General features: G+C 36.6%; 2 protein-coding genes and 1 long non-coding RNA gene across 7 annotated transcripts in view; 1 reads left to right on the plus strand and 2 right to left on the minus strand.

Moving 5' to 3' along the window:
- PSMG2 (proteasome (prosome, macropain) assembly chaperone 2) overlaps nt 1-1,668 on the plus strand; it is a 20,349-nt gene extending 18,681 nt beyond the window's left edge. The window contains exons 6-7 of the mRNA XM_005866913.2: nt 417-537; nt 1,373-1,668. Of these exons, the coding sequence (XP_005866975.1) occupies nt 417-537; nt 1,373-1,465 (214 nt within the window). The 3' untranslated portion in view covers nt 1,466-1,668. The remainder of the gene's footprint in view (nt 1-416; nt 538-1,372) is intronic.
- A 9,884-nt stretch (nt 1,669-11,552) lies between these two features.
- The window catches only part of PTPN2 (protein tyrosine phosphatase, non-receptor type 2), a 99,154-nt gene continuing 84,474 nt past the window's right edge, over nt 11,553-26,232 (minus strand). For 2 of the 5 annotated variants that reach the window (XM_014540283.1, XM_005866915.2), the window contains 4 exons: nt 24,965-25,117; nt 22,068-22,249; nt 19,740-19,841; nt 11,553-12,537 (listed from right to left, as the gene is read on the minus strand). In XM_014540283.1, the coding sequence (XP_014395769.1) occupies nt 12,516-12,537; nt 19,740-19,841; nt 22,068-22,249; nt 24,965-25,117 (459 nt within the window). In that variant the 3' untranslated portion in view covers nt 11,553-12,515. Of the gene's footprint in view, nt 12,538-16,516; nt 16,634-18,012; nt 19,842-22,067; nt 22,250-24,964; nt 25,118-26,232 lie in introns of those variants that run through there. The other 3 variants (XR_001362252.1, XM_014540282.1, XM_005866914.2) reach the window with 3 other exon arrangements.
- Nucleotides 13,134-16,509, minus strand: LOC106726224. Its single transcript, XR_001362253.1, has 2 exons — nt 14,366-16,509; nt 13,134-14,321 (listed from the first exon to the last, which is right to left on the minus strand). It is a non-coding gene; the product is annotated as an uncharacterized LOC106726224 (long non-coding RNA).

The raw sequence follows: 26,232 nt of genomic DNA on the forward strand, positions 1-26,232 counted from the left end.
GTTCCACAATTTTCTTTTGCTGCTTTTGGATAATAAGGTGTTAAAATCTTTCAGTCTCTGTTGTGGTGCTTCTGAAAATAGCTGTTTCTACACAGCTATTAGGTTTCGGGAATAGATCAAAACATATCTCATGTTCTATAACCAAGGATAGAGGGGTGGTTTTTTATGTAGCCTTGGTGTGAGGCACAAACTTGCATATGCCTAGGGTGGGCTTACGTGGATGGCTCCAAGTCCTGGCCACACAAACAGAAGAATGTATCTGGGGTAACGGGAGATAAATAAGTGATTTCATAATGGGTATCTTCTCCTTGCCCAAAACTTAGATTATCTTAGCTATAAAACAGACACACTTAGCTATAGTTAACAACGTCTTATATCAGTAGAATACTTAATTATTTTTGTTGTTGTTGTTATAGCTGTTCTAAAGAAATCCCAATGGCAGTTCTGCTCAAATTTGTTTCAGAAGGAGACAATATCCCAGATGCATTAGGTCTTGTTGAATATCTTAATGAATGGCTTCAGATAATCAAACCACATGTAAGTTTTTTCCTATAGCTTAAGCCTCTGATTTCTCTGGTTATATATTCATAAACTTGTATTTTATATGCTATATAAGTAGACCAAATAAGTAAAAGTTTATGTTGAATATAAACATATTTCTACATAAAATTTATTTTAACTGAACTTTTTAAAGGAGGGCAAGTTAACCAACTTGCTGTTTACAGTTGTTTCGTTAAAGCTAATTCTCCATAAAAGGGATATCTTAAGTACTTCATTGTATTCACTGTTCATGTTGCATTTATACCAAAAGCTTCTTATAAGAGTAAACAAGTTCTTTTTGGAATTCAGGATTCCTTTTTTTAGAAAACAAAAGGTATTGTTATGTGAGCAATACTGTATCTATCGAATACGCATTATAGTTAAAATACTTTTCTCTATTATGAAATAAGAACATCACACCTAGAGAAATCAGTTAGCCTTTAGGCATAACAGAAGTCCCATAAGGCTGTTTTATATGGTAGGCAACTGTCTTTTTAATTTATGATTTTGCTAAGAACAAATTGATACCCTCAGATAGCACTGATTTTTTTTTTTTTAATACCTATTTCTTTTGAGTTTGATATTACTTGGTGGAATCTATCCACAGCCTTTCTGGCATATCTTTATGATTTGAAACTTGAGGAAATTTATCTTAAGTTGACATAAAGACATAGAAATGTATTGCTTTGTTTTTCCTTACAATAAAATGGAGCTAAAAGTGTCAAAACCAAAAAGAACCAAAAAACTAGAGAAGGGAGAGTTTTATAACACATGTTAAAGGTAATTTGTTGGTAAAGATGAAGGGTTAAAATATTTTGTTCTTCGGTTACAGAGTGATGACCCCACAGCGTCTGCCTTGCCGTGGAAAATGCCAAGTTCTTGGAGATTACTCTTTGGCAGTGGTCTTCCCCCTGCACTTTTCTGATCTGTTTTCATTTTTATACTGTATGTCCCAAGTTACTTATTACCAACACAACTGTTAGCTGTATAAAAGTTGTATAATGTATTAGAAAATAAATCTTAACTCTTTACAGAAAAAAATGGATTAGCAAAAGATTGGTTTTGCTATGCTTTTCATCATATACAAATGTAAATTTTGTACAATAAAACATTTCCTAAGTAATTTCATGACGTGTCATTTTAGTTTTTTAACTCAGACTTCTGTATTAGTTTTTTTTTCTGCTGTAACAAATTACTACAAACTTAGTGGCTTAAAACAACACAAATTCTTTACAATTCTCGAAGTCAGAAGCCCAAAAATAGGTCTCCCTGTACTAAATCTAAGTGTTAGCAGGTCTGTGTTCCCTATGGAGGCTCCAGGAGAGAATCAGTTTCCTACCCCTTACCAGTTTATAGAACAGGGGTGGGCAAACTTTTTGACTCGAGGGCCACAATGGGTTCTTAAACTGGACCGGAGGGCCGGAACAAAAGCATGGATGGAGTGTTTGTGTGAACTAATATAAATTCAAAGTAAACATCATTACATAAAAGGGTACGGTCTTTTTTTTTTTTTTTAGTTTTTTTCTTTTCAAGGGGGCCGTAGTTTGCCCGGCTGTTATAGAAGCTACATTCTTTGGCTCATGACCTCTTTTACTTATAAGGATCCTTGTGATTACATTGGGCACAACACAATAATCTACAATAATTACACCACCTCGAATTTTAGTATAAAAGAAATAATAAAAATAGCTCCCATTTTTTAAGTAAGCGCCTACTACATACCAGTCACCTTTTACACATGATCTTATATATCTCATCTGTAAAACAAGGCCTTAAAATATTAAAGGATACCAGGTACATACTACTGCGTAGTACTTAGTAAATGCTTTGTTTGTGATATATAAAGCATACTGGGTTCCATAGCCTGTTCCTCTTTCCCTTGTTAAAATAGTAAGGGGAAGTGACAACCAGATAGTGGGGTAGGAAGTTACAGCCCTCATTCCCCACAGAGACACCAACTTATCAATAATATAGAGACCAAAATGCCTTTATGAAAAATCCAGAAACCAGTTAAAAAGTCAAAATGTTGCCGAAACCGGTTTGGCTCAGTGGATAGAGCGTCGGCCTGCAGACTGAAAGGTCCCAGGTTCGATTCTGGTCAAGGGCATGTACCTGGGTTGCGGGCACATCCCCAGTGGGAGATGTGCAGGAGGCAGCTGATCGATGTTTCTCTCTCATCGATGTTTCTAACTCTCTATCCCTCTCTCTTCCTCTCTGTAAGAAATCAATAAAATATATTTTTTAAAAAGTCAGAATGTTGAAGTAGCAAAAGAAGAGTGACTTATCGCATACAAATGAGCTCCCATAAAATAATCAGTAGATCTCTCAGCAAAAACCGTAGAGGCCAGAAAGGGAGTGGGATAACAGAAAGTTTTGTTTGAAGAAGAAAAAAAACCTGACAATACTATCCAGCAAAACTATAGTTCACAAATGAAGAAATACTTTTCCAGATGAACAAAAGCTAAGGAAGCTCATTACCACTAGATGTGTGCCTTTGAAGAAATGCTAAAGGGAGTCCTGTAAGTTGAAACAGATTTTTATCAACATGAAAGCATACAAAAATATAAAACTCTCTGGTAGATGTAAATAGACAAATACAGGACACTGTAATGGTGTTGTGTAAAGTGTGGGCCAGCCCAAGCTGCTTCCGGTAGTTTTTCCATACAAGTGGCCTGTCTTTGCTCACAGTGTGGACTTTACTAAAATCTCTCAAAGGTTCACAAACCCTATATAAGTAGCATCTGGCCTCAGTGTGCCTCATACCTCTTGCTAAGCAGCCCCAAGCCCAGCAATAGTAGCTGGCCTCAATTCCCAGTTTAGCCTCCCAGGCCCAGCACAAATGGCAACCATCTGCAAACCACTTTGTAGGTCATATTAAGTGGCCCCAGGCAGGGCACAGGCAGCAGCTGTCCTTGGCCTGCATCAAAGTCCCTCCCAAGAGGCCCCAGAACAAACACCCGATAACCAACTTTAGATCACACCAGATATTTCATGCAAGCAGAAACAAAAAAAGCTGGGATAGCAACATTTATGCCAGAAAAAGTAGCCTATAAAACAGAGTCAAAGAGGGACCCAGCAATTCCACTTCTGGGTATTGATCTGAAGAAACCCAAAACACTAATTTGAAAAGAGTTGTATCCCTATGTTCATTGCAGTATTATTTACAATAGCCAAGATATAAATGCAATCTAAGTGCCCATCAATAGATGAATGGATAAAGAAGTGGTGCATATATACAATGGAATATTACTTGGCCATAAAAAAATTTTTTTACCATTTGCAACAACATGGATGGACTTAGAGGGTATTATGTTTAGTGAATTAAGTCAGACAGAGAAAGACAAATACCATATGATTTTACTTATATAAAGAACAAAATAAATGAACAAACAAAACATAAATCAACTCATAGATACAGAGAACAGATTGGTGGTTGACAAAGGTGAAGGGATTAAGCAGTACATACTGGTAGTTACACAGTAGTCATGGGGATGTAAAGTATAGCATAGGGAATATAGTCAATAATATAATAACTGTGTGTGGTGTCAGATGAGCACAAAAGAGCATAAAGAAAGTATCATCCATAATCCTTACAGCCAAAATGAAAAACTATTGACTTCTGCTGTGATTCTACCTAAACATATATACCTATATATCTACAGATATAGATATAATTTAAATTAACATAATATTGTATATAAAATTTAGTATCTTGTTTAAAAGCTATTATTTTATTGATTTTAGAGACAAAGGGGGGGGAGAGAGAGAGAGAGAGAGAGAAACATCCATGTGAGAAACAAACATCAATCAGTTGCTTCCCAACTGGGGATCGAACCCACAACCTGAGTATGTGCCCTGACTGGGAATAAAACCAGCAACCTCATCAATCAGCTTCCCAACTGGGGATCGAACCCACAACCTGAGTATGTGCCCTGACTGGGAATAAAACCAGCAACCTTGTGGTGCATGGGATGATACTCAACAAACTGAGCCATACTGGTCAGGGTTCTTGTTTAAAACATTTTTAAATTACACAAATGATAAACCTATTATCACCATAATAAATTCAAAAAATACAGACATTAAATGTTCCCTTAGCCCCAACCGGTTTGGCTCAGTGGATAGAGCGTCGTCAGCCTGTGGACTCAAAGGTCCCAGGTTTGATTCTGGTCAAGGGCATATACCTTGGTTGTGGGCACATACCCAGTAGGGAGTGTGCAGGAGGCAGCTGATCGATGTTTCTCTCTCATCAATGTTTCTAACTCTCTATCCCTCTTCCTTCCTCTCTGTAAAAAATCAATAAAATATATTTTTTTTTAAAAAATGTTCCCTCAGCTCTTCCTTCCTGCCATGTCCCCTTCTCCCCAGAGAGACCACCATTCAGGTTTGGCCTGTATCCCCGATTTTTGTGCATTCCATTATGCAAGACATCAGTATGTCTAGCTTTCTATTAAAACATCCAGCAGAGGGCCCTAGCTGGTTTGGCTCAGTGGATAGAGTGTCAGTCTGTGGACTGAAGGGGCCCAGGTTCCATTCCGGTCAAGGGCACATGCCTGGGTTGTGGGCTCAATCCCCAGTGGGAGGCATGCAGGAGGCAGCCGATCAATTATTCTCTCTCATCATTGATGTTTCTGTCTTGCTCTCCTTCTCCCTTCCTCTCTGAAATCAAAAAAATATATTAAAAAAAAAAAAAAAAAACAAAAACAAAAACAACAGCCTGTATAATAAGAACACTCAGTATAGGTGCCACATCTTCTTTATGCAATCATCAATTGAAGGACATTTTGTTTCCATGCCTTGGCCACCATGAATGTAGAATGGAATACTACTCAGCCATAAGGAAAGATGAAATGCCATCATTTGCAACAACACAGATGGATCTTATACATAAAAGGGTACGGTCTTTTTTTTTTTTTAGTTTTATTCATTTCAAACGGGCAGGATCTGGCCCGCGGGCCGTAGTTTGCCCACGGCTGGTTAGAACATCGTCCCAATACGCCAAGGTTGCAGGTTCAGCCTTTTCCCGGCACATACATAAATCAAAACAATGAATGCATAAATAAGAGGAACAACAACTTGATGGTCTTCTCTTTCCCCCTTCCCCTCTCTCTAAAATCAATCAATAAATTTGAAAAATTAAAAAAAACATCCAGCAGAGGGAACTGTTGGACTATTTTCTCTCTTGATATGTCAGTTATACTTTTTTCTTTATAAAAAATCTGTCTTGAGCCGAAACCGGTTTGGCTCAGTGGATGGAGCGTCGGCCTGAGGACTGAAGGGTCCCAGGTTCGATTCCGGTCAAGGGCATGTACCTGGGTTTCGGGCACATCCCCAGTGGGAGATGTGCAGGAGGCAGCTGATCGATGTTTCTCTCTCATCGATGTTTCTAACTCTCTATCTCTCTCCCTTCCTCTCTGTTAAAAAATCAATAAAATATTTAAAAAAAAAATCTGTCTTGGATATCATTTACACAATGCAGAATGGTGTATCACTTTATAAATATAGTAGTTCTACTGACTAACTTCTGATCTAAATAAAAATTTTAAATCTTATTTTCTTCCTTCAACTTTCTTGTTTGTTTTTATTTTCCTTAACCTTGAAATTACGTGGTTTTTAAAAGGATTATTGCTACTGGATATATTTTTTTTTTGAGGGGGGAGGGAGCGGGAAGCCCTGCTGTAGGCAGAAATAGAACTTTTTTTTCCCTTGAGAGAAAGATAAATCAGATAAAATGAAATGAGGTGAAGATAAAACTTTTGTTTCATCTGGCAGTAATTCCATTTAAAATTCTAAATAGATTAGGATTTTTTAATGAAGTCTATCATATTTAGATATTCTTAAAATGTTCTGTTCTGCCCTGACCAGTTTGGCTCAGTGGATAGAGTGTCGGTCTGCGGACTCAAGGGTCCCAGGTTCAATTCCGGTCAAGGGCATGTACCTTGGTTGCGGGCACATCCCCGGTGGGGAGTGTGCAGGAGGCAGCTGATCGGTGTTTCTCTCTCATCGATGTTTCTAACTCTCTATCCCTCTCCCTTCCTCTCTGTAAAAATCAATAAAATATATATTTTTTTAAAAGTTTTGTTCTGAGCTCATAAATTCTGTGTATATGATTATTTCAACAATATTTTATGTAAGTTACATATATGTTTATATATAGGTACCATATATATGATTCCACAACAGTTCTCAATGAAAGAACCTGACCAAACTTGCCAGCAATTGCCCAGTCAGCATTGCTCACAGTTTGATTCCCGATCAGGGCACATGCCTGGGTTGCAGGCTCCATCCCCAGTGAGGAGCATGCAGGAGGCAGCCAATCAATGATTCTCTCTCATCATTGATGTTTCTATCTCTCTCTCCCTCTCCTTTCCTCTCTCTGAAACAAATAAAAATATACATATTTTTAAAACTTGCCAGCAATATTCAGCCTGTTTTTCTGATGTTGTGGTGGCTTTGTTACACTGTGCTGAATGACCAGTGTTTGCAACTGAATCCAACGTGCTGAGTGGCCATTCTTGACTGACATTTTATTTAGGGGAAAGATAATTAGTGGTTCCTGAACAGAAGCCAACACTGTGTGGCCTTTCCCAGCTCCTACTTATTCCCACCCCCAGTATGGTTTCCCACTTCCCTTTCAATGTAAAATGATTCCTCCTAATACTGTTGTGAACAGCATTTTCCCAACCAAATCATTCTTTTCTCTGTCAGGGCCTTTAAAAAAAAATCAGGCAGATGAATTTCAACAGAGAGAAATTCAGTTGCTTTTAAATATCGCACTTTTAAGGATTTGACATTTTAAACATTTGGTCTTGAGACAAATTTGAAAATGGTAATTATTCAATAAGTATTTATTGAGCACCTACTATGTGCCAGGTACTGTTCTAGAACTGCAGACCCTGACCCTCTTGGGGAGCTAAAATTCTAGCAAGCAATAAACAAGCAGTATAGCCCCAGCGGGTTTGGCTCAGTGGATAGAGTGCCTGTGGACTGAAGGGTCCTGGGTTTGATTCCGGTCAAGGTCAGTAGGGGGTGAGCAGGAGGCAGCTGATCAATGATTCTCTCTCATCATTGATGTTTCTATCTCTCTCTCTCCCTTTCCCTTCCTATCTGAAACCAATAAAAATATATTAAAAACAAACAAAAAAACCAAAGAAGTATAATAAAAGTATACTCTGCATAACATGTTGAAAGGTAACAAGCACTACAGAAAATGTAGATTAATCTGGGATATAGTCACCATTGCCAGATTGTTCTTTTATGTTACTATCTTGCTCAAAAATATCTAATGCTTTCCTAAGTGTGTCACTCAAGCGTTTCTCTCTGCTCCTGGCCTATTCTCCCACCTGTTACTGGGCCATCTCCATAAACTCAGGCCTGGATCCTCACTGGGTCCCAGCCTCCTTCCCATGCTCAAACCATTGCTCATGCTGTTTTTTGACTCTTAAAATGTGCTCCACCTTGGGCATATGGCCTATAAGAAATGTTGCTCCTTTCCCCCAAGTACTTTGGGGCCTCTGCAGAGCTCATCAATCTTTAAGTTCCCTGGTGTTTGTCATCTGCCCCCCACCCACCCCCCACATTCAGCTTCATCATATTTATTCCTCCTTGAACTTTTACTTAATGATTTCTGAAACATGGTTATAGATTATATACCTGTGCAAATAATCAACTTCTGGAAGGCAGACATCAACCTCAATGTGTAACTCAACTGCTTGCTACAGGTCCTCAGAAAATTTCCTGTTGTTGAACATGAAGGATAAACCAATAAGTAGAGACACATGTATACAGTTTCTAAATTGATATACCAAACCTCTTTCCCCAATTCTTAGAGGGGGAAACACGTAAGCATGAGAAGATGCGTGCTGATTCTGTCATTCTATCTGCCAAACACCAGTTTTTAATCTTTGAACACTTGTTTGTAAAACTGATTTGACACAAGGCATGGTATTTTCAAACCACTTTTCTAATTATTTCTCTCTGGAAGCATTCTGTAAACAATATTTTGTTGCTTGCTTCTAAAATTCTAAATATTAGCCTGCTTTGTTGTTAAGTGCAGGTCATTAAAATCTCAATCAAATCTCTATCACGGCTGTCAAATAAGTCTAGCTCAATTCTGTTTACTGTGCACCAGCCACACCAAGGCTGTAATAAGAAATGCCGACCATGGTCACGACAATTCAGAACCTGAGCTCTTTTTAAAAAGGCAGCAACATCAACAGACATATCTGAAAGCATTTCTTCCAGGAACTACTTTTCAGTGACTGTGCACACAAAGGACGGAGACGGAGATGAGAAAACAGCAGGTGTCTTGGCAGAATCAGCAGCCTGCTCTGGGGAGCCTAGGGGTTTGCACAAGGAAAACCCAGCCACAGCCGTAAGGTTTTGTTGACAGCACCTGCATGAAACTCTCTGAACTTGAACACTCAAGCCAAATATAATTAAAGCACCGAGTTTTGCTAAAGGTTCAAACATGAGCATTTGGAAGCCTTAAAGCCAAGTGGACAACGAGTAGTGTCAAATGCCAAGGTCTACAGAGAAGAGCCCCCATCAGCCCAGGATCAGAGCTTTGCCAGGATGCATGAAATCCTTGAGACTGTATGAGGTACCAACAGGCCATGTCCAGCAAAACCATAAAGAGACAACGTAGTACTTGGTGGCTTGTTTCCACATCTGACCTGTCATTCTTTTTTTCTGGAGCCTCCTATTTGCAACTTCTCTCAGGAAAACATAGAATATTAACCACGGTTTTACAGAGTTGTTGCTTATCCAGGAGAATTTGGAGATGGGACTTGAACTTGGGAGTTCAGGGAAAGGCCTCATCCTAATGGTCTCACACTTCACACTGGCTGAGTGTGTGCTACCTCTGTGCACGTCCACGGGTGCTGGCAATGGGTGCTTTCCTCAACCTGGCTTTGGGTCTGTCTTCCTGTTCCTCCAGCAAGCACTGGATTTGGGCCTTGGCCACAGGACGATGCTTTTCACCACCTGACCTCTTCCAGATGCTCACTCCCACAGCACAGTGGGGTCTGAGAGAAGAGAAGAATGAGAATGCCATCATCATGTATCTGAGCTTGGGAGAACAAGAACGCCTAATGAAATTGTTCATCATTGCCAATTAAGACAAATAATTGAAGATGGTTACTCAACAATTGAAAACTCACTTAAAAAAAGTGAAGCCTGCCCAGTGTGGCTTGGTGGTTGAGCATCAACCTTATGAACCAGGAAGTCACGGGTTCGATTCCCAGTCAGGGCACATACCTAGGTTGCATATGGGAGGCAACTAATCTATGTTTCTCTCTCATATCATTAGTTTTCATTTAGAATGAATGTGTTTGTTACCACAGCCGATATCTTGCATAAAGCATTTTCTCTGAAACAATAGTTTTCTGTATTGTTCTCCTTTCATTACCTTAAAGCAGTGGTTCTCAACCTTGGCCGCACATTAGAATTACCTGGGAATCTTTTTAAAATCCTGATTTCTGGCCCTCATCCTCCGGAAATTCTGTTTCTTTGTTATGGGGTGGGGCCACAACATTAGTAACCAAGAAACAGAATTTCCGGAGGATGAGGCCCAGAAATCAGGATTTTAAAGAGATTCCCAGGTGATTCTAATGTGCAGCCAAGGTTGAGAACCACTGCCTTAAAGCCTAGCCAAGTCTCAATAAATACTCTGCTTTAAAACTTCCACATGTCCTTGGGTGAGGACTAAATAAATAAAATAAATTGTGCAGGAGGTAGCTGATAGATGTTGCTCACATTGATGTTTCTCTCTCCCTCTCGACCAAAAAATCAATAAAAAATATATTTTTAAAAAAAGTCGTAATTCCTGGAATCCAGAAATGGAATGGTAGTGGTCAGGGACTGGCAGGGGGATGGAGGTGGAGAATAGAAGTTACTTACTAATCAACAGGCATAAAATTTCAGTTAAACCAGATGAAAAAATAATATAGATCTGTATAACTATAGACAACAATAACGTAGTGTATACTTAACATTGTCTTTAAAAAATATATATTTTGTTGATTTTTTTAGAGAGAGGAAGGGAGAGGGATAGAGTTAGAAACATCCATCAGCTGCCTCCTGCACACCTCCTACTGGGGATGTGCCCGCAACCAAAGTACATGCCCTTGACCGGACTCGAACCTGGGAACCTTCAGTCTGCAGGCCAATGCTCTATCCACTGAGCCAAACCGGTTAGGGCTTAACTTTTGGTTGAGGATAGATCTCCTTCTAGTGGTTGGGGGGGGGGGGGGGGGGGGAGTAGGAGAAAGGCAAGGGACTGAGACAGACAACCCAGAGAGGTCTGAGTCTTAAGAAGAAAGCTTCAAAAGACTTAATATCATAATCAAGTCATATAAGGTAGAAATGAAGAGTGTTGACTGTATCTGGCTATAGTATGAGTTAAGATGATCTTACTAGGTCATTTCTGGAGTGATATGAGAAAGTCAGGTACAGTGGGGCCTTGACTTTCAAGTGTCCCGACAAACGAGTTTTTTGAGATACCAGCTGTCTCTCGGCCGATTTTTTGCATTGAGTTGATAGAGTAATTTGAGTTAACAAGCTCCTTAACGAGCCCCCTACTGGCTGTGTCCATGGATTATGCTTAGTATATGCACGCATACAAGACTTGATCTCTCACTGTCATTCTCCCCCCCCCCATCCCCCCTGAGGTTGGGTGGTCTATTCGATGATTCTATGTCTCTGGATCTATTTTTAGCTCATCAGTTTGTTCATTATATTCCACATGAGATCATGTGATATTTATCTTTCTCCGACTGGCTTATTTCTCTGATAACTCTTTTAAGCTTTGTTGAAACAATGGATTATCTTTGCTGTACTACTTTGTGGTATAATAAACTTTTCATGCATTCTTTAGAAAATATTTAGCAAGGATTAATAATTTGCTTACTCCTAAAATAGACCTAAGAATCCCTGGAAAACAGTTCAAAAGAACATAAGGTTACCTAAAATTTTTAAAGATAAGATAGAAAATAAATAAAGAAAAAAGAAAAAAAGATAAAATAGGTTTATTCAATGAACAGTTTTATAAAACTTTCACAGTTGGCAAAACAAAATAAATTATGAGTTATTATACTGTTAAGGTGATGCTTATGTGATGCAGAGGCTTGAGTCTTTGGACAAGAAAATCAACCATAACTTGACAACTGACTGGATACATAAACCAAACCCATCACTTAGTTGGGAATTTAAATGATAAAGGAGTCAAAAGCCTCACTCAGGAAAGAATTGCTGGTCTCTTTATAACAGGAAATGTTTGGGGAAAACAACATCTAACACAATACTGTGTTAGATAAATAACACTGTGATTTTTAAAAACTGCACTGAGTTGCTATACTTATTTGGAATTAATACCATTATCCATATTACTATTTTTCCAAGCAGTAAAAGAATATTACTTTCCTTCTATTGTTTTTACCTAATCTATATGGATAGACTACTGAGGGGTAACTAAAAAAAAAAAAAAAAAAAAAAAAAAAAAAATCTCAAGAAGCAAGTGCCAGTGTTATATGTCAACTGTTTAGTTATAAAAAATTTGAGAGTAAATCCTTAAGAAAACATTATTTGAAGTAGAGCTGTGCTAAGATAATGCACACAAACCAACATGGTCTATTTAATAAAAATATTTAATGCTGCCAAAAAGTATAAAAATACAGTAGAAGTGGCAGTACAATACAAAGTAGTCTCTCCTAATTTATTTCTTTTACATCTTTCCACATTTCATACATTAGATTAAAAAACTTAACAAATCATCAAATTAGAGAGTTCTGCAAAGTCTTCTGCTGGTGGTGCTCTTCTTTCCCTGGATGTAAAGTTTACTTTGTAAACAGACAAATGTGAGGCAATCTACGGGTTTATCAAGCCTCACATTAGTTTCCGGAGTGGGCTTCAGGTCTTGCTTTGCACATCAATGGTTCAAAATTTATAGCTGCAGAATATTCTCAAGTCATGAATATTTAGGTGTCTGTCAATCTTGGCCTAAAACATAAAATAAGAAGTCATCTATTCAATTCATATTTAACAAACACACAGATGTACATAGATACACACAAACATAAAAGGACTAACAATGAACTAAAAAGGCAACAAGAAACATTCCAACATATCACATTCAACCACACTTAAGTGCTTCACGGTATGTTGGTAAAATTGCTTAAGTGCTAGGTTTTCAAACTGAATTGGTGGTGTGAGGTAGGCTCAGGTTAAAGCACCATAACTCATATTGTTTTTCCAGGAATTACTATGAATTTTGTTGGTCATACTATATTACTCAAGAAATAACCTCCATGTGAGATACTGACAGACAGGTTTTAAAAAAATAGATCCACAACAGTTTAGCAAGACTATATGTATGTGCTAGACTTACCAATACTTTTCCATTCAATTCAAAAGTCTAATCCAATTTGGACCTCCACTGCTAAAAATATTATGAATGTAATGTTTGAACATTAAAATCACGTACTATTAGCAGCATGCTTTTTGTCCTGAAGATAATACTAATGAATATAGCAATATAGAACTGGTGACACAATTTAGTTACTATCAATTTAAAAGAAAACACAGACATAAAGTAATTGATTTATTGTATTTTAATGCCAAAAAAATAAATGAGAGTTTAAACAAACAATAGACAGATGAAATAGCTATTTTTAGGGCAGTTGAGTTTTTTATGTTATTTCACAATGTTTGCAAATAGCCAAACTTTTTAGATAAATGGTATTTTCATTCTTCCCCCAACTTCCCTCACTACAACAAAAAAATAACCCAAATCTAAGTACTTGTCATTATTGTATCCCCACATATATAAACAGGATATATAAACCATACCCACATATATTTTTCCAAAACATTTAGTCAAAAACCCCAAAATACCACGAGTGGAGTTTCTCCTGACTACTGGCTCCTTCTACCGAAGGAAAGAATAATAGTACCAAGCACTCTGGTGTTCTCAATACCCGTTTTCTCAGATTTTCTAGCACCGACAGAGAAATGTCATCAAGAAAACAGTCTCCTTAGACACCTGTGGGTCACAACAACTACTATGGCTGCTTAATGTGCTGCTACAAAACACATCTTTATTCCCCAGCATTCACAAAACTGTTCAGTGAAACAAAGGAACTTAACCCAACCAAAGTGCATTAAATAATGGTTTAAACTGAACATTTTGATGTTACAGTATTTCTCTGGTCTATTGGTAGTTTAAACTGTTTCACAAATTTTTGTTTCACTTAAGAAATAGAGGGTTACTTTAAATTTTAACAAGTAAAAGTAGTTGCCTAATGTTTTTCAATCTAAATATCTGGTTTAAATATTGCATAAAAACAGAGTCAGTGTGACATAATGGAAAAAGTATGAGATCTGTAGTTAATGGAATTCTAAAGAGTAGAGTTTGAATCCCAGCTCTGGAATGTACTAGCTGAGCAATCTTGAACAAGGTACTTATCTTTCGACTCAGTTTTATTACCTCAAAATAGGGGTAATGTGATGTATCTAGAAGAGGTACTATGGGGGTTAAATTTAGGTTATATATTTAAACTGATCGGCAGAACTGTAGGTATTCAACATACAATGCTGTCTTCCCCAACAGGGTATTACAGACACAATTACCAAAGAAAATTACCATTTACAACAACTAAAAGAAACAGACAGTGTTTTTAAAAATTCACTTTTTTTTTCTTTTTAAGTATTATTATGGGGGACAAGAAAATAAGATGAAATCATTGGGAATGTTAACTATTTTAAAAGACTATTTATTTGCAAGACTGAAAAGACAAATGGGCTTCATCTTAGGGTGGGAAAAATTCACCTGAATCATTTTTTGCTGTTTTATTTAACAAGATAAAAGTGAAATCGGTTCAAATGAATCAAGTGGAATTAGTCCTGCTTGGTGCTTCCTTTGGAGCAGCAGCCCTGATACTGACCCCCGTGCTAATGCTGGAATGGAATGAGGGCTGGGCTCACACACAGAGCAAAGGGTTCCCAAGCTGGCTCCACACCTGAAGTAATAGAAAATCAAAACTGCACCCAAAATAGGTTTTGCCACTGGAATAATAAAAACTCCTCTAAGATAAGCAAAGCATTGCCTTATAAACAAAATGAACTTACCCAGTTTCCCTCTCTTGAATTCTCAAACTCAAAACAACCTTTTTATAGCAGACATTTGAAATATCAACACCATTACGTGTCTAAAACATCTATGCCAAATTAGAGCACCAAATGGTCTCTTTAAAGAAAAAAATTCCTAAGCAATTCTCCTTATAGCTCCCCAAACATACTATGCAATGGAAAGCCAGACAATATTAAAATCGACTCTGTAATATCCTCACTAAATCCCATAATTCTCATATTCCACTCAAAATTATAAAACCAAAATAGAGTTCAAAAGATTGAACTTTTCCCTCTCCTAGTGGATTGCACAGAGGTGTCAGAGCAGTTTAACATGTTTTCATTGTCAGCTGTTCAGACTGTTACTGATCAGGACAAAGCCTCCCAAACCAAGCAGTGGCTTCTTGTCTGAACCGCCGCTTATACTTGGCCGCGCTCTGTGATGGAGTGAGTGCATACGACTTGAGAAAAGGATCAGCACTGACTGTGAGGAAAAATTCTCCCCAAAGTTTCTAGAATCCAGTGGCCAAATGAGGTAAACCTTTCTCTGAAGAGCATCGAGAGAAAACACTTGTGCGGAATTGCTCAGTGCTTAGAGCAATCTGAATGTGATGAATGTCCCTACTGTTGAGGGAAAAATGAGACAGCAAACCCATACCATTTCCCTAGAAGTTTTTTCTTTAGCACACTACCTAACAAAGTGGGTAGCATAAAATTTCCAAATCTTAAAAGCTTAAATTCCCAAATCTGGATGAACAATGAAATGGCTCCATTATGGCCAGGTACATGGATATAGCCAATAAGTACATAATTTCTGGAGTGAGGATTCTTGAGTAGAACAGGCATTGTGGAGCTTCCACAGTCTGAGTTTCTTCCCACCAAGGCATGTTATCACTCATATCAGTGGAACAATAGATGGCTAGAATTTCTAACACATCCATTGCTGTAAGGGCTGCTGGTATTGCTGTCCCATAAACAGTGTTTTGAAGGCAGGTATAAGGAAAAATGGAATCAGATTCAAACCAATTAACTAAGGGGAAAGATTAAAAAAAAAAACACAGGTCAATTCCAGAATAAATTATTCAAAGAATGACCAAGACCTGTGGGGAGAACTTCATTTTATTATGTGGGAAAAATAATATGTCTCTATTTTTCAAAATTTCATTTCATAAGGTTTTGTGCTCCTACCATCTAAGTAAGTCAAAGCCAAAAAAGGGTTTCTTAAAATAAGAGACATAATTAACTGCTAATGTAGAAATGAGAACACAGGAGCACAGTGCAGACATTTCTGCTATGCACTTAGTTCCAGACTAGGATCAATGCACCAAGTTCCAACGTCGGCCACCCTCCACCCCTCCACCCTCTGCTAGTGTGCAGCAGACAAAGAGATCCACACTCCCTACCCCCTGACAAACCCATGTGGACCCATTGGGAGAAAAATAAGTTAATGTTGGCAGGCATAACTCCTGGCTCTTGCCTGAACACAGATATACATAATAAGCATTAGGCTTATAATAGACTACATAAAAAAAATCTCTATAAGATTTATATCTGAAAGTAAAAATCTAGGACAACTAGATTTAAAATATAATATAATAGCCAGGCAGGCATTTTGGAAATGTAGGTACTCATTAAAATAAGAGTATATAATGGTCAATATAAATATTTCTAATGTAATCAGGTTCTGGCCTGCATTTCTATAGAATCTAGTCAGAGATATTTTTCAAGGTTATGTCTTTCTTGGAGAGATATCTAATTCTAAAATAAACATGAGACTTTTCAAAGATAGTGTAAAAGAATGTAGAAATGTCAAGTCTCAGGTTGATTATGACTTAATAATAACACCACCTACCTCAAAAGCTTGTTGTGAGGATTAAATAGGATAATATAACATATGAAAAGTGCTTAGCACAGTGCTTGGCACAGTAAACGATCAATAAATGGTAGCAACCATCACTTTGAATTGATGCTGAAAACAAAGAAGGAATTGATATTAAAACTGAAGGACTGCTCGATGTCATAAACTACTTTATAAACCAGTATGTATCTTTTGATTCACACCAATTCTAGTTTATATAAAACAAATATTTATAAAATTAATTTAAGCGTTACAACTCCTTCCTCTGACATACCTGTTAAGCAGAGCTACTTTTTTTTTTTAAATCAACAAGATTTTCACTTCCTTTCTCTTTTTATGTTCATTCCTTGATAGAAATATTAACTCACAGTGAAATGGACCAAAAAGATAGAAAATCACAGAGAAAATATAGAAAATATTCTTTAAACATGAGAAATGGTCTTCATATTGTTCTAAAGTTCTCTATTACATTTTTAAGCCTCTTAAGAATTCAGGAAAAGGGTATTATTTTAATTTTACATATGGTTAAATTATATATGGAGAATTATATTTTTACATATATGTGCAAGCATAGATAAAAATCAATATAAGATAGCATAAAATACTTGGTGAAACCTGGATATACACAGTTGGTGTAGCCAGAGAAGATGGCATTAAATCAAAGGCTACTGTCAGTTTATTAGCAGGAGTAAATATAAACAAAAATGAACTGGATGTTATTGTAAATGTTCTTTACTTAATGTAAATAATAAAGCCTCTGACTTTAAAAATATCCTTTTTTCTTCCTTAACCTATTAAAAATATTACTACTTCACTAAAATCAAACTATACAACTGACTTTGAAAATCTGTTATAATTAGAAAATATTATGAAGACCTAAGCATACACAAATTGTGTAAGTATGTAGAATCCGTCATGGGTTAATAACGTTTTCCTCTGGCTGTTACCTGAGAAGACAGGAGCCATGTTTGTGTCCTTCTCTCTGATTAGCACCCCTCATTTAAAAAAGGGTCAGGATGATGACTATAGGCACCATAGCATGTTGCCATATTTATCAATTATTACATGGCACCTATTATTATTGTTGGTAAAAACTTAACACACTATCCTCAAGGACCTGCTTGGAGGAGGTAAGATAACTAACATTGCAAAAGTTCATCAACAAATGTTTACTACACTGACTATAATTTTAAAAATGTTACAACAAACACCACCCAGAAGGACAGAAAGCAGACAAAAAGCAAAGCTGCGATACTGAATCCAATGAAGCTCATTCTCCTGCAGTGGGGCAGTGGGGGCAGTGTGCATTATGATCAGCATTTGCTTTCCATAATAAGTCTTTACCTTTTTGTTTAAAGCAAGGCTGTCTTCAACTGGAAATTTAATATGGTCTAGCCATATGTGAGTTGCAGAATAATATATTGTATTTTAACAAAGCAAGACAAGTTGGAAAGAAAGATTTTAAACAATAATGAACTAAAACATAAAGGTCTTGGTGCTTGAACACAGATTTAATGCAGACAGACATAAGAAATTGTCCCTCTTACCTCCTTTCCATTTAAAGGTTACAGGACACAGTAATACTGAATTAGGACACAGGCAGAAGTTTATTTAATATGTAGTACCACCTACATCCTCTTTCATACTTGCAGCACAATTAACACATTCAAGAAGGCTACCAAATCAACTCAAAACATCTGTCTAAACCAATGGTTTTCAAACTGTTTTTTTAAATTATAACTAATCCCTTAAAATAATTAAACTTCATGCAAAAATCTTACGTAGTTTATAGAAGAGACAAAGGAGAGAGATGGTCCGGTTGAAAGTAAAGGTTGATACCTTGGAGTCTTTCCTACCACTTCTTGTTGACCCCTTAGAAATCTAATGAGCACAGTTTGAAAACCAGTAAAATAATGGTATTTCATTATTTCAGCAATTAAATGTGTAACAACTATTTAAAGTTTAAGTTAAATAAGTTGAACACTTAATGGAATGTAGGGTCTGAAGAAAACTGCCATTCCAGCAGCAGTTAAATTCATTAAACAATATACTTTAAAAATACCCATTAAGAAGTTAAAGGGACAATGAAAAGTTTGTAAATCATCATACTATTTATTTAAGTAGAAAGAACTTAAAAATATTTATTCCAAAATTCAGTCTAGTATACTGAAATCATGGCAGTAAAATGCTGCTCCTTATTTTTATTTTCTAAATCATGATTTACCCCAATTATAAATTAGGGTAGTTACATTGAAATCTTCATAAAAAATAAAAAGTATAAGTAATGGGCTTTACAGAAACCAATTTCTTTACAAAGTCTTGATCAACTGTATTACCTGACTTCAGTAAGGAGAATTTCCTTTCAAAGATATTTTTAGGGAAAAATTTTGTTTCTTTGATTTTCTTTTTAAAATTGGAAAAACCATAAAACATAAAAGAAATGCAGAGATATGGTAAAAAAAAAAAAAATGCTTACTAAGAGTTCTAACTGCTCAAATTTCTCCTTATGAAAATATCCAGTACAACTGAACCAACATACAATTTCTTATTATAACAAATTTTTCAAATTTAGCTTTCTAAAAAAGTACATTTAACTACAAAAGTAAGATTAAATACTTATAAAATATATTTACCTTGAAATGGTTAAGAATATAAATTATTGATGCTCATGTCAATAGTACATTATACATTACACACATTATTTAAAGGTCATTTTCTTTTCAGTAATATAATGTAGATAAAACCACGATATTTATTGCTTGTATCAAGTGCAGGTTAAAATCCAGGTAGCATCAAAAACAAATCCTTGTGGTAAAGGATATTCCTCAATTTGGTCAGGTGAAATATTACGTTTAACATGTATGAATACAGTTGCAAAATGTACCAGTTTTTAACAGGCATTAGAGTCTTTATTTTAGATCACCGTTTACAATTTGGGGATAGTGCCCTGAGATGTTGGGCTGAGGACTGAATATATTATTTATCTGGTTGGTGTCTATTCTACTGCTCCATTTTTGGGGATATGAGAAGTTTGCTAACAGAAAAATCCTTGTGATTAATGCAACACTGTCAGCTATTAGTGCAGAAGCTTGCTGGGCACAACTGTATTATTTATAGGACACTCTGCTGAAAAAACAGTGTCCAGCCAACAAAAGCGCCAACCAAAATGACTGACACAAACCCCATCTTAGTGAAAATAGGTTGCCAATATAACCACCTTTTTCTTTTTCGTTCAGTCTCATTTAGCCTCTGTTTCATCTGCTGCACCTTCTGAGCCGTGTTAGCTTTTCTGTCTTCTCGAATTCGTTTCCGTAGAACACTATGAATAAATATGAACAAATTATAAGAAATGCTTGGCAGGACTTAATTACTCTCATACAGAGGACCTAAACTCAAATATCCACACCTCCCACACACACACATTTTTCAACTCAAACATTGTAATTTTTTTTAAAAAGGAAAAGATTTGGCTCAAATAAACTCTTATGAAAATTCTCAAAAACATAAACAACTAAAAGGGATAAAAAGCCTCAGTACTCTAAACGGTCCAAAGATGTGTTCTGATAATATATATTAACAAATACTTTTAGTAGGACCTGATAATAAGCATTGAGCTTTCTTTCTTGAACTGGTGACTGTCAGTTTTCTTTCTTTCTTATTTTTTTTCTTTATTGATTAAGGTATTACCTATGTGTCCTTATCCCTCCCTTGCCCCTTACCCCCCACTCATGCCCTCACCCCCCTGGTGTCTATGTCCATTGGTTAGGCTTATATGCATGCATACAAGTCCTTTGATCTCTTTTCTTTCTTTCTTTGCTAACCAGCCAGAAGTGGAAAGATAAGCGGGTCCCCTATCATCTGATCCCCTTTTGTGTTTATACTTGATTTTTGACAAAGCCCTTGATAAAAGCCATCAACTTAATATGTCCAAGAATAGTCTGTCGTGGGAGTGCCTATTACTCTGTCCATACAGATCTCTAGCTTTCATTTGCTTAATACAGAGTTTATGTTCCAACGGAAGCTCTTCGATTTCCAAGATAATGACCCTAGGACTACATAAAGAACAGCAAAAGGTAACATGTACGTTACAATTGCCTATATTACTGCAAAAAACTAACCAGTCTTCCTGCCTCCAAATTAAACATCGCCACAGTAATTTTCCTAAAGCATGGCTTTGATCATGTAGCTTGATGAAAAATCTTGAATGCCTTTTCAGTGTCTACTATGACATTAAGAGGCAACCTTTTCCTAACCAAAATGTCTAACCTGAATCTAATAATGAAAAACAATCATAAGAATCCAGATTGAGGAGCATTCTAAAAGGTACTGGTCTCGCCCTAGCTGGTTTGGCTTAGTGGATAGAGCGTCGGCCTGTGGACTGAGGGGTCTCGGGTTCGATTCTGGTCAAGGGCACATGACTGGGTTGTGGGCTCGCTCCCCAGTCGGGGGCGTGCAGGAAGCAGCCGATCGGTGGTTCTCTCTGATCATTGATGTTTCTATCTCTTTCTCCCTCTCTGAAATCAATAAAAATATATTTTAAAAAAGGAACTGGTCTAGAAGCTGCAAAAACGCCAAAGTCAAGCAAGAAAAAAAAAAAGTGGCGAACAGATTAAAGGAGACTAAAGAATCACATTAACTGGCTAGGCCAGTGTGGCTCAGTGGATGAAAATCCACTGAGAGGTCACCATTCCATTCCCTGTCAGGACACATGCCCAGTTTGCAGTCTTGATCTCCAGCAGGGGGTGTGCAGGAGGCAGCCAATCAATGATTCTCTCTCATCATTGACGTTTCTATCTTTCTCCCTCTCCCTTCCTCTCTCTGAAATCAATACAAAGATATTTTAAAAAAAAGAATCATGTTAACCAAATACAATGCATGATCCTCAATTAGATCTTGAATTAAAAAAAAAAATAGCTATAGAGATTGGGACCATGAAAATGTTCCAAAATTTAGATTACGGTGATGACTATATAACTATAAATATACTAAATCTATAGAAATGTACACTTTAAATGAATAAACTTAATGGTATGTAGATTATATCTAAAAGTTATGATGTGGATAGTTTTACAACTATATTAGATTAAAAAAAGTAATTTATTACAATATTAGATTTTTTAAAAACTTTATTCTTTTTCCAATAATAGAATTAAGCTTTAACATTCAATTAAATATTTTATAATTTTATAAAAGCCAGATTACCAATTACATTATAACTATAGTACAAACACAACATAATTGTACAAATGGCAGGTATTCATACCATTTATTTTCTCTACCATGCTATATATTTTAGCATCCAATTATATATATTAACTTTTATGCTCAATTAGTATTTTGTTCAACATTTCCAACTGGTGTCTGTCTATAAGTACTGGCTTCTTATTAGAATGGAAAGTTCTTTGAGATCAGTGATGTAATCATATACTATTTAAATACCCTCAGGTAATAAATAAGTGGTTATATTAGTTCAATAAACAAAGGGCCTACATTAGTTCACATCTACTGACCTTTCTAAAAAATAGTCTCATCTTTTTATTCTTACCTCTCACTGTTCTCCTCCACAGTATCTTGCATTTTAGAGGACAGGCCTGTATATCTGTCACCTGTCAGTTTTTCTTCTTCTAGTCCTATCCTGTTCCCATTGTATTTTTCATTCATTAGTTTGGTTGGTGAATGATCAAAAACAGGACATAAATCTTCTTTAGAAAGTTCTTTCCACCGTTTCTAGATAAGGAAGAGAAAAAAAAACAAATGCAAACACTCAAATTTTGGCTTTTCTTAATATTAAAAGAACTTACGAATTGAAATTCTATAGTCAATTTAAGAAAACCCTATAATGCTGATAAATAGAAAAGGACCTCATTAAAATATTACTCATGGTGAGATTTTAGCCAATGCCAGATTTTGTAAGACTCCTAATCCACAGATATGTAACCCTAGAAGCGGTGACCAAGATGGCACTTGAATGTGATCTAGTATCTCCTTATTCCTTGCCACTATCTAATCTAATGAAGAACCGATGGTGAGATCTCCAAGCAGGTCCCCATCATGCCAAAGGACTTTAATATGGTTGACCCTACCAGGCATTTTAGCAGCTCCAGGTAGCTAGCCCACCACCAGGTTAGGGAAAACTCCTCTAGTATGCATAAACTTCAGAGTGGGCAGGATTTAGGCCACAATGAAGAAAAATTACATTTTCATCACCTACCCACGAAGCCTGTTGTGATTAATAAGATGACAGGTGAAAGGGCCTAGCATCATATCTGCCAAGTATTAGTCTCCTTTGCCCTTACTGCCACCCTCCCTAGAGAGAGAGGACAAGGAAGAAGAGGTGCAGAGTATTTCTAGGCCTCTGGAAGATAAAGGCAGTGACAAAATACAGGCCAAAAAGGGAAAAGGTAAGTAGAACCTCAACACGGGATCACTGTCTCTGAAGTCTTTCAGGGGCTAATAAGACAACCATCCATCTCCTGCCAATAACCATAGTAGTAGAGGAGGCAGAAGGGAGAGCAATGGCTTTGATTATTTATAACTTCAACACTGGCACAAAATGACTTGGTGTAGACGGAGTGGCCCCCTTTGAATATCCTATCATGGAAAGATGGCGTCTCAAGTCTACTGAATAAGGAACTATATAGCTATTGTTGCAGGATTTGAATGATTTGAACAGAAATTAACAATGCAACCTATACTTTTATAGAACTTATGGAATGCGCACTCCCTGGAGTTACTTTGATAAAAAACAGCATTGTTAAAAACAATCCTTGTATATTTATATTTTTTAAAATCCTGGAAAATTCATTAATACACTGATAAACGAGTTTCTAACTTGCCTCATTATCATACAACAGAGGAATTAAAAAGAAAAGGGCATTTTACCACACTCCAACTTTCCTGTGTCTATTTTATTAAGCTGTATATTAATGCATCTTTTTGTTTTATAGTAGTAGGTTCACAAAAGACTTAGAGAATGTAAAATTCTATAATTTATTATATTTGGAAGACAGTGAGTAATACAGTTTGGTACAATTTGGTGAGAAGATGAGAACACATAGAGCTGAATCCTGTGAGACGAGGCCAGAAAGAAAGCAGATCTCAAGGACAGAGGTCTCTGAAATTCATTTGAGAAACAACGGGGTGAAACTAAACTCTCCTGAGCAAGGACCTAAGAGGACTTAAACCATATCCAGAAAGAATATTTTGCCAATAGTTGTGAAAACTACCATAATGGAACATAAGAGTAAGATGTTTTCTCTTTAGATGACTATATATCATTTTTCTTTCTTCCCTTATTTCAAATTTTTGTTACTAAGTCCAAATAGATTTTTTATATTGAAGAAGATGCAAGTCAGGAAACAAGATACTTACTAAGCACTTACTGTCCTAATGCTTCAAATACACTAGTTTTTAATCCTAACAAGAATCTTAGGAGGTAGGTGCTACTACTGTTCTTATTATAACCTTTTTATAGATGAGATGCATTGAGAGAGTTTAAGTAACTTGTCCAAGGCTAGGTGGCTAATGAATAGTAGGGTAGGAATCTTAAGCCAGGTACTCTAGATTAACCATCATATAAACCCTCATGATTACCTGTAAAAAGCACAGCAACTTCAAACGCCAGATAGTTTAAGAAAGTACCCAATAAAAAATATTAAATTGTTTCCAGAATTTATGTTGGTCAATATCTGAAGTTTCTGTCCTCTACTAAGACCTAGTTATAGCAACTTGGCCTTATTCTAGACAAAACTCAACAATGTCAAAAAATGAGATAATGCCAAAAATCAAGTCTTATTGGGTCACATCCCGGAATATGCAACAAATCCAGAATCTGTCAACAAGAAAAGCCCTCATCAAAGGGTGTGTGTGTGATTGTGTGTGTGTGTGTGTGTGTGTGTGTGAGAGAGAGAGAGAGAGAGAGAGAGAGAGAGAGAGAGAGAGAAAATGCTGGTGATTAAAATAAAACACAATAATGTCATTTTGCCATGCCTCTGAGCAGCAAACTCACTCAACTAAAAGGCACTCCAAAATCAACTGCCTCAAACTCTCAATAAAATATCTATTATATAAACTAAGTATTCTATAATCTCAGATCAAGTTTTTAATGAGGAAAAGTACCTAAATTTTCTGGTTTATTTTTTTTCCTAGTTTATTTTAATGATTAAATGCTTAAACCCTCCTTACATGAAAATTTTATTTTCTTTAATGAAATGCTGTTCCCAGTAGGGCTTTTGAGTAACAGGCAGGATTTCACATGAGGCTGAGGTAGGTATATTTGAGGAAGTGAGCTTAAATTTTATAATTGTAAGTTGGCCAGCTGGATTTGCCACATTAATGTAAATATGCCTTTTGGAAGGGAGACTATAAGTTGCTTAAATGGAGTGCAGTTATTTGATGCTAATCATATTACACAGGTACTATTTTTTCCCTGAAAAAGCTTACCTGTATATTTGAATCTCCCTTTATAAATTTTGCTCCTTCTATTATAGTCATATATGAAAATCTGAGTTGATCTGGCGTCTGAATAAGTCCCATTCGATATTTTCTCATATTTAGTAACAGTTGTTTAATGTTAATATCATCTCCTTTCTCCATCTGCAAGAAAGGTAGAAAGTAAATTATTCAAGCCTTTTGTTGTTAAGAGTCCAGGAAAGAGAAGCAATACAGGACAATTGCTAAGAGTTTTGGCATGTCCTATGTTCTTCCTAAGAAACAAGGATAAGTTATCATCAAAGTTGCATGTCTGTACAAAACCACCTTCCCCAGACACCTGTCCTCTCCCCACCTCAACTGTTTAAGTAGTAGATGGAGGACGTTTGGCCCTTTAGCTGATTCACAATTGATTCCAAACCAATCACAGTCAACTCATTCAACTTGCCCAGTGTTTGGTCTAAGGAAGGATTTATGACCAGTTCTGGCTTAATGTAAAGAAAGGTTCACTGAGATTATTAGTGCTCTTTTTTTTTTGTTTGTTTTTTTTAAAGAAGATTGTGGCAGGAGTAAAGCTTTTTGCCCACTGCCCTTCCGCCTTCATGTCTGTGCACAGCAGCCATCTGGAGATGGTGAAGAAGGCAAACAGAAAGAGCCCAGATCCACAATGACACTGGTGAGCCACTGCACCAGCCCTGGACTATTGATATGGTATTATAACCACCATACCCCCCCACAGCTAAAAAAGAAAAAAGTTGTTGAAATTATGTTTGGCAGGGAACAGGCACAAACACAATTCAGTTTTTTTGTTTGTTTGTTTGTTTTTTAAATATATTTTATTGATTTTTTACAGAGAGGAAGGGAGAGGGATAGAGAGTTAGAAACATCGAGGAGAGAGAAACATCGATCAGCTGCCTCCTGCACACTCCCCACCGGGGATGTGCCCGCAACCAAGGTACATGCCCTCGACCGGAATCGAACCTGGGACCCTTGAGTTTGCAGGCCGACGCTCTATCCACTGATCCAACCCGGGCAGGGCCACAATTCAGTTTTAATAGTCACCATTAATAGAACAGACTGGAGTTTTACACATGTCAAAGTTCACTTTGATACATCAATCCAATTTTTGAATGAAATATACTATATATAGGCATCAAGAGATGTATTAAGGTGCAACTGTTCTTATATCTGTAAGTGCAGCTGCAATAGTGTACATGAGATTTTTAGTGTGTGTTTTTTTTTGTTAAAAGGCAGAAGTTTAAATTTAAAAAACGCAGTTC

The sequence above is a fragment of the Myotis brandtii genome, unplaced genomic scaffold (assembly GCF_000412655.1).
Source record: "Myotis brandtii unplaced genomic scaffold, ASM41265v1 scaffold240, whole genome shotgun sequence".
NCBI classification, from domain to species: domain Eukaryota; kingdom Metazoa; phylum Chordata; class Mammalia; order Chiroptera; family Vespertilionidae; genus Myotis; species Myotis brandtii.